The sequence below is a fragment of the Nannospalax galili genome, unplaced genomic scaffold (assembly GCF_000622305.1).
Source record: "Nannospalax galili isolate Female #2095 unplaced genomic scaffold, S.galili_v1.0 scaffold3946, whole genome shotgun sequence".
Taxonomy (NCBI): Eukaryota; Metazoa; Chordata; class Mammalia; order Rodentia; family Spalacidae; genus Nannospalax; species Nannospalax galili.
The window spans coordinates 81,512-95,028 of NW_008353689.1; the positions used below are offsets into that span (position 1 = coordinate 81,512).

Consider the following 13,517-nt stretch of genomic DNA (forward strand, 5'->3'; position numbering starts at 1 on the left):
AATGAAATGGAGATCTTTTTTAAAGGTTAAAAACTCATTTAATTTTATGTCTTACAGGGATTATACTGAGTTCAGTATTGTATAACTGTATTAATTCAACTGTGAACCTAGAAACTTGCAGCCACTTGTGAAAGAGATGTACTGTTGCTCTGGAGTGTGTTACTGAATATGTTAAAGCTGTAGTGAAATGCTTCTTCTAATCATTTAGTTATTAAGATTTTTTAAAAAATAATGATTAAAAAGTATTTTATTATTTTAATTTTATGTGTATGAGTGTATTGCCTGCATGTATGTGTGTGCACCTGTGTTGTGCAGTGCCACAGAGGTCAGAAGAAGCCTTTAGATTTCGCTGGAACTGGAGCTAAGGACGGTTTGTAGCCGCTATGTGGGTGTCGGGAATGAAACCTGGGTCCTCTGCAAGAGCAGTCAGTGCTCTTAACCGCTGAGCCATCTCTCCAGCCCCTCTTCTGGCTTTTAAATGATCTTACTTACATCTGAGTCAGCTGTGGGAAAATAACAGATACTTATTATAACATTGAGTTGAGTGAGCATAATTTTAAGAACAGGGTTCAGATGACAGAAATTTGAGCTGTGGTAGCTAACTCTTTGACCCAGTGGGACATGTTATTTTGAGCACAGACCTATTTAAGTCTCTAGGAATGTTCCTATTATTATTGTTAAGGGTGGACCATCTAGTTTTACTTCAAGTTGGTGTTTTGGAGAGAGTGAAATTGGAGGATGCTGGCATGCTTTCCAGTCTTGGAAGTTACAACTCTGTTTCTTTCTATAAAAATGTAGGATTTAAAAGCCAGCCATGGTAGTACATACCTATAATCTCTGTACTCAGGAGGCTAAGGCAGCAGGATTCTGAGTTTGTTGTTGTTCATGTGTATGAGTGTATTGCCTTCATGTGTGTGTAAGTGCACCTATGTCATGCAGTGCCCATGGAGGTCAGAAGAAGGCGTTAGATTGGAGTTATGTCCGGCTGTTAGCTGCCATGTAGGTGCTGGGAATTTAACCTCAGTCCTTTTCAAGAACAACCTGTACTCTTAACCACTGAGCCATCTCTCCAGCCCCAAGGATTGTGAGTTTAAGGCCAACCTGGACTGCATAATGCGACTGTCTCAAAACAAAAAAGAAGGGGGTTGAAGAGATGGTTCAGTGGTTGAGTGTATTGCTCTTACAGAGTTCAGTTCCCAGTATTCAAAATGGGCACCTTGCAATCACCTGTAACTCTAGCTCCGGGGGATCTGACTCTCTTCTGACGTCCCCCTGCACACAAATGATGCATATAAACTCAACATACATACACATACTTTTAAAAATAAATAAAGGTAGGACTTAAAACAGTGATCAAAAAAAGTCTTGCAAAAATGTCCTGATTACTTAAGGAGTAAAAGTGCAACCTTTGTAGATGAAATCCTTGAGTTGCAGAAGATGAGATGGCCTCCGTGTGAAGAGGATGGTGCTAGCCAAGAGCATTATTGCTCTGCCCATCTTGATCATTTCCTGTTTTAGGTCCTTTATCTTGAAATATCTTTTGGAGAAAGTGTGGAAAACTCTTTTTTTAATTTAGTACTTAGCTACTATTGAGACTGTCAAACACAATAACTTTCCAAAGTTCAACTCAAGAAAATTGACCACAGGCCCTCTGAGTACCCTTGGGACCAGGTCAGTGGTTACAGATGGGTGTACCTACTTTCTCATGCTGACCTTTTGTTCAGTGCTGGGTTCTGTGGGACAGACACCGACTAGGAGTTTCACAAAGACCCACTTGCCCTGCTGTGATTCCATGGCAGAGAGCTGCATTGCCTCTCTGGCCACGCCTGACTTTCTCCATTGCGGCCACTGGACCCTGCAGTCTTTTAGCTTTGTGGGGTTTTTTGTTTTGTCTTATTAGATTTATTTCTTTATTTTTATTGCAGGTGTGTGGTACACTCTTTTAATCCCAGCACTCAGGAGGCAGAGACAGGCAGATCTCTGAGATTGAGGCCATCCTGTTCTACATAGCAAGTTCCAGGTCAGCTGGGATTACAAGGAGACCCTGTCTCAAAAAGACCGAAAAAAAAAACAATTATTTATGTGTACGTGCCCATGCCTGTGTGAGTTTCTGTGTACCATATGCATGCAGGTGCCTTCAGAAGTCAGAAGGCATCAAATCACAGGCAGTTGTGAGCTGCCTGATGTGGGTCCTAAGTTCTGTACCTATCTTCTCTGCAAGACCAGCCAGTGCTCTTAACCACTGAACCATGTCTTTGGCCCTTTAATGTGATGGGTTTTTTCCCCATTTATAAAATAACATTTTGGGAGCCGGAGAGATGGCTTAGTGGTTAGGAGCACTGGCTGCTCTTGCAGAAGACCCAGGTTTGAATTGCAGCACTCACTCTCATGGTGGCTAACAATACTCACATGGTGGCTAACTCCAGCTCCAGGGAATCCAACAACCCCCTCTGTGGCCACTGCACACACAGGTGCACTTACATGCACACAAAATACTCATTCACATAAAATAAAAATTGATTGATTAATTAAATAACATTTTTACCTTCACTTGGGGCAGCTGCTGTAATATGCTGTCTTATCTGAGGTTGTTAGTTTCCACCTGTCCTTGGCACGCAGAACCAGAGGTTCTGTTTCTTCCCTGGTGTAGAAATGGCTGTCAGTCCTGGAGGCATGTAGCTGGTTTGTTTTCCATACTACCATCCTTTCTCATTCACTGCCACATCCGGTTTTCCTTTGCTGTGTGGCAGCCTGTTGCAGAGCCACTTCCCTCAGAAGTGCTGTGCATACTCTTCTGTCGCAGAGCCACCTCTGTCTGTCCCAGTCTGATTTCCAAAGCCAGGAGGTAATTAGTCCTTAATCTTTCTCTTGATGCCACACCCTGACCTTCATTTTAGCATTTGCTGTGTCTTCTTGATACTTGAGTTTTCCTTCCTTAGTGTCCTTTGGGATGCTTTTTTCCATCTCAGCCCTGCAAGGTTTGGCATACCTTTAGTTTTTTTCTCGTTCTATTTCTTTTCCTTAAGTGACTTCCACTTCCGTTGCTTTTGCTAACACCTGTATGTTCATGACTTAAGCAACAGTTCAAACACTAAAGTAGAACTCCTTTCTCTTACCTGAGACAATGGCAGTACCACTTACCAGAACTACATACTAAGTAAGGCAAGTTTGATGGTGCACACATGTAATCCCAGCTGAGGCAAGAGGATGGTGAGTTTGAGGCTAGCTCAAGCTTCGTATACCCTCCTTCTCTTGTATTTCCCCCTGATTTTCCCATTTCCCAGGTTTGTCATGGAGTCTCCTGTCCCAAACCCCTTAGTTTCTTGTTTTGCACCTCTGCCCAAGTGGACCCCCATCCCTGTCCCTATGTCGCAGTTTCTCTCTCTTCTCTGTCTCCACCTCTGCTGTCTTAGTTCAGACTGCCATTGCCTCCCTGCTGTACCCTCGCTCACTATTTATGTGCTCTTGTGCCCTGCCGTCCCTTCTTCCTGCCTCAGCCCTCTGATGTTCAAAGCACAGCTCTGAGCACGCCATTCCCCTGCCCTAAGCATTTAAGTGAGTTTTCATTACCCCTAAAATTAAAACGCGAATTCCATTGCCCCAGCCATGGTTTGCTGCGCTCTTTGGAGTTTACTTCTGCTGGCCTTTGTCTTGGTCTTTGTGGGTGCTGTTCCTTCCACCTGCCTTGGCTGCTTCTCCTTTACCTCTCATCAGTTCCCCTTGCCTAGTTAGTCCCTGCTCATCATCTGTATCCCACATTGCATCCTCAGGCAGCCTTTGTAAAGCCCCTCCTGTGCTTGCTCTCAGCCCCCTCTTTATCCTTAAGAGCTTCACCTCACTTTCATTCTTTTCACTGGTTTCTGTTTATGCCCTGTATGTCTAAGGCGAGTCTGTATTGTCACTGTCACCCAGCTAGCCTCCTGCCGATGCTTGGCCTAGCATTTCAGTTTGGGGGTGGCAGCGCTGACCATAGCTTGTCACCTCTCTAGGCAAAGTCAGAGTCTTATCTTTGACAGGGATCTGTCTCTACTCAGAGGATGTTCCTGTGAGGTCTGGGCTTACTTTGTAGACCAACCTCTTCCTCCCTCCTGGCCTATAGACTGATGGGTTTGGAGTATTGTGCCACTTAGTTAAAAAACTAGGAGGGTTTTTTTTTTTCTGTCTTGAAGGTAGGGCTTAAGAAAAAAGGATGCCCCTCGTCAAAGGGCCTTTCATGTTCTCAAGGCAGTGTCTAGTAAATTTGCTGTTTTAAGGACATAATCAGATGGTTTGTGAGAAGATTTTTGTATTCTATTAATAATTCTTTTTGTTCAAAGCTGTATGTCTCTTAACATATAAATGAGAAAGATTAAATATTGCTCATAAAATAATGGAACCTGGGAGGACTGGTTGTTCTTTTCCCATCAGATCTGATAATTCATACTGAAGAGTTTAGCAGATAGATGCTGGTGTCATCGAGCCTGCCACCCACCCACAGTACAGACATGGTTTCCATTCCTGTCCTGTAGGCCAGGGAGCCAGGAGAAGTGAAGTCATGTGTCATGTCATAGGCAAGTGAGGAACTAGGATTTGAACTTGGATTTTTCTAACTTGTTTTTTTCTGTTCTGCCACAGCCATCTTCCTCTAGCAGGAGGGATGTGTTGTAGCCTCTGGCTTTGGATGAAATAGGGAACATGGTTTTTTTTCAGTCTGTGGATGGAAAGGAATGAAGCCTTATTGTTGATAGAGAGCTCTGTCCAGATGCAGGGCAGGAGTCCTGGCTAGCATTGCTTGGGAATCGCAGTGAGCGCTGCTGACAGTGATTCAGGGAAACTGACGTTTCTGCTGTTTCTCAGCTCGCTCCAGGAGCACGTGACTTCTAGGAACGCCTTACCTCAGGACTAACAGTTGAAGGCCTATGCCTTTGTATGTCTGCTCAGCAGTACCCTAGCTCTGCACCGAAAAACCAGTTTGGGATTTTTGTTACTTTTATAAAACATATCTTTCTGGTGGTTAAGTTTGGGGCTGGAGTCTAAATTAATACAGTTTGTTTAGCCAGATGCGGTAGCAAAAACCTGTAATCCCAGCACTTGGGAGATCGAGGCAAGGAGGGTCAGGAGTTCAGGGTCATCCTCAGATACATAGTAAGTTCAAGACCAGACTGAGCTATATGAAACGCTATCTTCAAAAAATAAAAACGTTGGGTTTTAGTATTAATTTTACTGGTTTTATATGATAAGGGGTCCCATTGTACAATGCCAGCATTTGGTAGGGCCCAGGTAATGTTTAGCTTTACCATTACATTAAAATTTGAGAAATGTCTGGGTCCTAAAATTATTTTTGTTCTTTGTTGTTTTCTTAGTTTGTGTACAGGTACATAACCTTTTATTCTTCCTTTGTTTGCATAAATTCCTGTCAGACTGGGGTTTTTGTTGTGGTAACAGCACTTTTGTTGAGGGTCTCCTGGAGAAAAAGAAGCATCCAGAAATACTGTGTGATATGGTCCCGTGTCTGAGAAGCCTGCTGCCCTTGGCTCCCCCCGTGTTCTCTTGTAGGCTTGTTCTTTGTTCTTCGGGAGGCTTTGCCCACACTTTTCTGAGGTGCACTAGGGGTCACATCCAGTTTCTTCTCCTTGTATCTTCTCTAACGTCTTGCTCAGCAGCTCCAGCCTTGCTGTGACAGCCAGAAAAATGATCATTTAATGTGCCTGGAGCTGCCCTGGAGCTGGCTGAGAGGGTGCAGGTCAGTGGTGTGGTTTCTGTGTGTGTTGTTTTCACGTGGACCTTGGATGAAAATTCATAGCAGCATTCTTATTTTCAATCTAAAGACTTATATGTTGTTTGGATGAATGAATGTGTTTAGGTAGAGGCTGTGATTTCTAAGTGCAGGTCCCATGAGTTGTAGTGGTGGGGTAAGCCTTCTGGTGGAATGAGAGGATTTGGGTTAAATCATATCTAGGTAAAGGTTAGATTCCTTTTTTCCTTCCTGGTGCTGGGATTAGAGCACAGACCTTGAGCATGCTAGGCAAGCACTGTATCACTGAGCCACATTCCCGACCTCTTTTGGCCTGGCTCTCTCGCAGTTCTTGGACTTATGTTCATTGTGGCAGGCCACCTTTAAAACAAGGCCTTTCGTAAACTGCTTTGTGCATGATATAACCCTTTATGATTCTTCAGGGGGTAGTTGTACGGTGGGTGAGTTTTAGATACCATGTGTCCAATAGGGCACGATAAAAAGAGACTGCCTTGAAGCTGGAAAGCTGGCTCAGCAAGTCAGGGCCCGCCCATGGTGTTAGTACTTGTGTAAATACTTCCTAGAGAGAAAGAGAATAGGTTTGACAGTGTTTACATTTTGATTGGCATTTCTTAATGAGTTTGTTTTGAAAATCAAATTCCTGTAGAAAAAAGTCACTGAGCTGTCAGCCCCTATCATTTTTAACCCTCTTATCCCAGAGCTCATTGCAGCATGTCAGGCCTGACTTACTGCCCTGTCCATAAAAGGCAAAGAATGTGGAAGCCCTGCTCCCTTAGCACATCGTCCTGGTGCTCCAAGTTCACTGTGTCAGCTGGACCCACAGAAGCTGAGGATGTTAATATGTTTTCTCCTGCAGTTTTTGCTGACTCTGTGAGGCAAGACTCCAAAGCTTTACCAGGAGCATAAATTGTAGGTATTATCTCAGAACACACCTTGGGGCTTCTGCATTTGAAACATTTCTTAGCAGCCACATAAACCCAGGCATTTTATCATAGCCCCCAGCTCCTGACCTAGGATGATGGCATCAGGTCTAGTGTGATTTCTGTTTCAGGGCTCTCCACCGCTGTCAGATGGGCAGTTTGCAATTGTAGCAGAGTAGCTAGGGGCTAACGTATGTCCAAGTAGGAAGAGAAGGCGTGGGGCTTGTTGGGTTTGTCTTGGCTTCTGGAGGGTGGGGTTTTGGGGGCTTCCAAGAAGAAGGCAAGTGTGAAGGAAGAAGGAAGAGTACAGCCAAGACCTTGTGAACTGTGACTGGGAAGACTGCAAGAGAGAGAGACAGCCAGCCAGCAGGGGCGCAGCAGCAGCAGCTCTGTCCTGCCATGTCCCATTATGGCCTCGACCAAGCAGGGCAGCATGAGTGTTAGATTAAAGGCTTGGTCCAGGGTCACACAAAGTGTAGGATACTCTTAACAAAGCACATGTGGCCATATTCCATCCTTTCCCTATCCCTATCCAAGTGGTGCTGGTGTGCTAAAGAGATGTGGGATGTAGCACCCTTTGGGTGTCAGAAGACTCCAGGAAGCTGGTTTTGGTGGCATTGTGGAAGGAGGCAGGAGTTGCCTGGGGCACTGTTTAGAGCCTTATGGTAGCAGATGGGAACCACACACTGCTGGACTGCAGGCTGGTACATTAAGACATGAGATTCTTAGATTTTCCTAAATTCTTAATGTCCTTTCCCTGCCCAGAACCAAACAGGGTAAGCTAGGAAGGTGGCTAGCAGGGGAGCACCCTGATCTTATTTGCGGAGCCTCAGGAGAGTAGAATAAGAATTGAGAGCTGAAGTTGGATTCAGATAGTTTTGCTTGGATTTGCTCTTATCTGATTTGTTGGCCTGTGACAGCATTTCTTGTTGACTTTATTTGGAAAGCCTTAATCTGCTTTCAAAAAGGGAAGAGACAGGAGATCATAGAGCAGGCACTGATTCTGTTCAGTGAGGTCTATAAAATTGCTAACTTAACCTACTCAGAGTTTGCTGTGGATTCTAACCTATTCAACTCTTCTCAGACTTTAAACTAGGTCATCCAGCTGCTGCTACTAGGCCTGTGTGTTAAAGGCAGTTTTGACTTGTATTCAGAGGATGTGCCTGGTTACCGTGGCCTTAAACATCTTAAACATCATGGTCTGTTAGGTCTTTTGTTTGTTTATTTTCCTTTTGAGACAGGATCTCTCTGTGTATCCCAGGTTGGTCTTGAATTTGTGATCCTTCTACCTCAGCTTTCCAAGTGCTCTGAGTACAGACCTGTACCATCACACCCCATGTCTGCAGTCCTTTTATTCTGTCTTAAAACGTTGATGTTTTTTCATGCCCCTTCCTCCCCTCTTTTCTAGTGATGCTTTCTTTCTAGGCCTGTTCTAGAAATAGATATCCTGTGAAAAGAGCAGCCTGGGGCAGAGGCTGTGGGCAGCTCTGTCTGCATTCAGAGTACCTGAGGAGAAGGCTGTTGTGGAATATTGCCTTTTATTTCAACAAGGTTGTGTTGGCAGTTGTGTAGAGTCAGTACCAGGGGAAGCATGATGAACACGTACATGTTCCTTCCACTTCCAGACAGCAGCAGCTGAGGCTTGTTTGTTTTTAATTGCTGAGATGAGCTATTGGAACTTAGGTGGTGTCTGATCCCATTATCTACCGTCACTTTCCCTTTAAGTAAGCCAGAGTGAAGCTCCAGAAAGAAAATTTGAATTCTGATCCCAGCATGGGACTGCAAGAACTTCGTGATTTCTTTCTCCATTTATTTATTTTGTATCAAAGGAGAGCTTGTAGGCCTCAGTTCTCTTCTTCTACCATGTGAGTTCCAGCAGCACCTTTACCTGATAAGCCATCTCCATTGACCCTTGATTGGTTCTCAAACTCCCTCAGCTGAAGTCTGTGTAGTTGCTGATGACGGATGGTACTGAATTGAGGTGCCTTTTGCTTGTCTGCTAGGACAGCGAGTTCAGGCTAGGGTCAAGGGGTAACTGTTTTACAGCGTGGCATTCAGTAGGAGTTTATTAATGCATTTTGTTCAGGAAGAAGTTAATTGTCAGAAAGAGATTTGTTGGCCTTGATGCTTTAGACAAACATCACTTAAATGTTCATACTGGCAGAGGCAAGGGACTTTGACCTTGTTGAGCTCAGGCTTGAAGGTGAGCTCTTCAAAAGTGAAAGGGTTGCCTGAAGTTTGCGTTCAAGGAAGATTTCTTTCTTTCTTTCTTTTTTTGAGACAGGGTCTCCCTGTAGCCTCAGCTGGCCTGGAACTCACAGAGATCCGCCTGCCTCTGCCTCCTGAGTGCTGAGATTAAAGGCATGCACCACCATGCCGGACTTCAAGGAAGATATTTTTTTTTTATACTTGATGTCTGTTCTCCCTGTTGCTAATTCATTCAGCAAGTGGGCTGGGCATCGTGGAGTGTGGTGGCTGCTGAGTGTGGCAAGTGGGTCTGGAGCTTACTAGTTTGATGGAGGAGTCATTGTTAATAGTTTACATGAGCCCTCAAGCCCTTGTTTCCCCAAGTGTGCCCAGGTCTAAAAGTCTTCAAGCAGTAAGGACCCAGCCTCAGGGTCCTCCTTATCCTTGTGAAACACCTAATGGGGGAAAAAATAAAACTCAAGGAGACCCTAAGCAACAGGCCTCTCATCGCCCAGCTATTTCCCATACAGATTTACGAGGAGTACCTGTGAGCTGGCGGCACGAAAAAAACTGCCCTGTTGGTGTCATCAGAAGTCACACTCTAGACAAATGTGGGAATCCAAGATGACTGGGGTGAACATGGAACAACCAGCTAGGAGCTCTGATGCTCGCCCAGGCAAAGGTGGGCTGTGGAGCAAGGGCAGGTGGGACATTGTTCCCTGGGCCTGGGAAGGATTTTCCTAGGCAGGTAGAGTTCAGCTGGTAGGTAGAGGGGCAGAGGCAGCCTTTGCAAGGACCCGGAGGAGCAGGAGACCCCTCTGGACCTGAGGAGAGTCCTGAGTGAATAGCTGGTACAGGCAGTGGTCTGTGCAGGGGCCTGGGGAGAGTAAGGGATGAGTTTGGCAGCAGTGACATTTATTTGAATGCTGTGGACTCTGAGCAGTCATGGGGTTAGTGGGAGCTGCACCTTCTCAGAGGAGGGCATGGTGACTGAACTCCAGAAGGTAATTTGGAGGTCTAGAGGAGCTAGCACAGAGACTGCTAGACCTTCTCAGAGACTGACTGCAGTTATGTGGGCATGGAGGGAGGTTCTGGACCCATGTGGCGATGGGTGGGTATTTTAAACACCTATAGTGCTTGCTTGTGAGTGATAATTTTAGGGTTGTCTCTAAGCTTTAACATAGAAAGTGCATCTTCATAATGATTTGTCTAGCTATGTCTAGATGTAGCCCTCAAAATCCATGTGACACAACTTGAGCACCTGTATCTCTATAAAACTGTTGAGAACCGATGAAAAGATTGCAAATATTATGTCACTGCTCTTTGCTTCCAGATTTTGGGTGCTAAGCTGGATATCCTTCGGCCCACTCTCACTAGTATTAGACTACTTCCTTTGCTCAGATCTTTGGGGGCTTTGAAGACTGCAGTGTGGCAGTGGAGCTGAGGGGCAGGGTGGGTCTGCTGGGAGAGAGCAGAGCTAGGAGGGTGGGGCTAGTGGACTGGCAGTGGCATGCCCAGGGCCCACAGTGTAATAGAGGTGTCTTCTTGTCTTCCTAGGAGTACAAACAGAAGCTTGCACGAGTAACCCAGGTCCGCAAGGAACTCAAGTCCCACATTCAGAGCTTGCCAGACCTCTCACTGCTGCCCAACGTCACAGGGGGCTTGGCACCTCTGCCCTCTGCTGGTGACCTCTTCTCAACTGACTAGAACAGGTGTCGTGCCCCAGGTTTCCATCTGTGCCAGAGAAAAGAAGGCAAATCAAGGTTGGAGACAGTTTCCTAGCCCCCGGTTCCGACTCTTCCAGCTGCCTCCGCCTTAAGAATGAAGTGGGGACTCTGACTTCTCATTCTCCTCCGGTTCCTCTCCCGAGCACAGCTTAGAACATGCCAGTGAACTCAGTTTCCATTCGTATTTGCTAAGAATACAGACACTTTCTCCCACTCATGTTTTCATGCCCCTGTTGGCTTTCCATTCTTAGCTCACACCCATAAGATATGAAAATCATGTGCCCTTCTGGAAATTCAAGAGATGCTCGCCTTGAGTGGCGGCACATGTCCTGGAAATAGCCCTTTTCTGACCTGGGTTTTGGCCAGTTTCAGAACAGAATCCTGGTGAGGGACTTGGGCTGCAGATGTTGGCTCTCCTGACCACCATCTCCCCCCATAGGTTGGTGGCACAGCCGTTGGGCAACTTTGCCAATGAAGAGTTTGCCAAATCGTTGACCCTCCCCAACCATTACTTCTACTAGAGAAGTTTTGTCACAGTTAGATGCAATAATTTTGAGCAAACTAGAGAATCTAGCAATAAGAGTCCAAGCTGATTAGGGACATGAAGTCACAGTGCAGATACAGAGTGACAGGGATCACACATCATTTGCCTGATTTCCCACAGCCTTCCCATGATGAACTTCTCAAGTGTCCCCCGCTGTCCCAGAGCACCTTCCTAAAACAGGACCTTTTGCCCCCTGGTGCTGTAAAGGTAGCTGTTGGTGGTGGCACGTGCCAGCCATTGGAGTCTGGGCTCTGCCAGGGTGTTGCTCTGGCCCTTCTTTTGGGGCCTGGGACAGACATTAACTCCACAGTATGGTGTCTAAACTTAACCATCTCTGCAGATAGGACCCTGAGCTTATCTGTCAGGCAGTCGATGCCATTGTGTGCATCTCTGTGCCCATTCGAGGAGAGGAATGTTCGCATTAAGGACTCATCTCCAGCAGAGGAAGGGAAAGGAGGGGAGATTAATTTGGAGTTTTAATTCTATTATCATTCCAGCTGACATTATGACTGAATGATATAGTTAGGATTTTTATCTTACATAAATACTGGACCTGGATTTGTAAATCACTCTTAATTTGGCAGGCTTATTTTTGACATTGGAAAGGGCAGAAACCATTTTTGTCCCACTAGTCTAATAAGAATTATAGCCCCAAAGCTGAAATCCAGAAGCTATAAAAGGGAATATAAAAAGGAGGGGACTTGAGAAACTCCACTCTTTTGAGTTGCTGTTTTCCAGATCACCAAAAAAAAGAAAGCCCATGTCATTTTACATGTTAAAACATACCCGTGTTTCATGAAATACAGCAGGCCTCCCTCTGAGAAGATGCCCACCTGCTGCAGCTGAGGAGCCTGCTGTGGGGAGGATGGAGTCCAGCAGGTACTGTTGCTCTGTATAGTACCTGGTGGAGTTGAGGCTGCTATTCACATTGAATGCATTCTGCCCTTTGTTCTGTCACCATTAAGTTTTCTCAAGAAGCTACAGGACAGAAGTGACGTCACTGAAGTCAGTCTACTGTGGACCCTTCCCTGCATGGTGTGCTGCTTTAGTGTCACGTGGTGCACTGGTTTCGCAGCAGCCACAGACCAGCAGAAAGACTGCAGTAACTGTTTGCTCTGGTGGCTAGGTGAAATACTGCGATGGGATGGATTAGCCCGCTACTGTGTTTTAGCCTTTGGAGTATTTGACCAGCAATTGGTGCATAATTCTTACAGCAAGATCAAGAAATGAGCCTGTAGCAATTATGTAAATGAATGTTTTGGCCTCTTAACACCTGTTACTAGTGAACTTCCTGTGAGGAAGTTAGTTTTGTTTTGTTTTAATGAAATGCTTTTGCTTTTAAACCTTCCTTCTTCTCTCAGCCTCCCCAACATGTGTGCTTACTTCCTTTGTTTAATTTAAATGAAACTTCTTGTCCCCAAGAGTTGATATGGTGGGGCGGGGTGGGTGATTTTTGGTTTTGTGTTGTTTATTTAGGGTATTCATAGGCCTCAAGGATTTCCTTTAGGGTTGTTTTCCTCAGAAAGTCTTCAGTCTTTCTTTGTTTTTGTTTTGTTTTTCTTAAAGGATATTTTTAAAGCTTAAATTTGTATATTAATTTAGGACTTTATTTAGAAGCATAGGCTGCCATTGGTGCAGCAGTATATTCTGAAATGTCTCATAGATATATATTTTTGAATAAAGATGGTGTTGAACAACATTGTGTGACTTTTCTTCTCCCTACTTTGTTTGCTTCCTTTGGAGGCAGTAGATGGTTAGTTAGTGCTTACCCCTGGATAGCATGCTACCTTTGGCACTTAGTAGTTGCTGGTTCTTTCTTGGTGCCGACTTAGCTCGATTTAGCCAATCCACATTGCCCTGAGACAATGGCTGCTCTCCATCCTTGTGCAGGAGTGGGGACAGGTAGAGGGAGCAGCTGGGTGACTTGTCCCAAGTGAACTTGGGAGTTCTTTGTGCAGCACTTTCATGCACACCTCGGGACCCAAAAGCTGGTTGACTTTGTAATACGGTAAAGCTGCTCTAAGGAGAATTCAAGATAATTGTATGGGTTTCCTTTCTTCTTCTTCGGTAGAGATACAGTGACCTGCCTGACTGTTTAGAACTCTCAAAGTCATAGAGAAGGCCTTTGAAGCACCTTATGGGTTTGGAGGATGGTTATGACCGTTGCCCAGCTGAGGGCAGCATTAGCCAGATGTGGGGTTACCTGGTTACCTCATGACACAAGAAGCATTTTAGTAACTGGTCCATCAAGACCAACTGAAGTTCAAGCCCATTGTCAGGAATGTTGAGACTATACATTGCCCGTGTTCTGTGTTAATAAAGGCTGAGTGTATGGTGTTTATCTCAGTAGACACAACCACCGGCACCCTGTGTTTGTGACCTCATTAATTTCTTTGCTGCTACCT

General features: G+C 45.2%; 1 protein-coding gene across 2 annotated transcripts in view; it reads left to right on the plus strand.

Annotated features, from left to right (window-relative positions):
- Nucleotides 1–12,811, plus strand: part of Rprd1b (regulation of nuclear pre-mRNA domain containing 1B) — a 55,377-nt gene extending 42,566 nt beyond the window's left edge. For both annotated transcript variants that reach the window (XM_017802662.2, XM_029554921.1), the window contains one exon: nucleotides 10,399–12,811. In XM_017802662.2, coding sequence (XP_017658151.2) covers nucleotides 10,399–10,548 — 150 coding nt within the window. In that variant the 3' untranslated portion in view covers nucleotides 10,549–12,811. The remainder of the gene's footprint in view (nucleotides 1–10,398) is intronic.
- The last annotated feature ends 706 nt before the right edge of the window (nucleotides 12,812–13,517 follow it).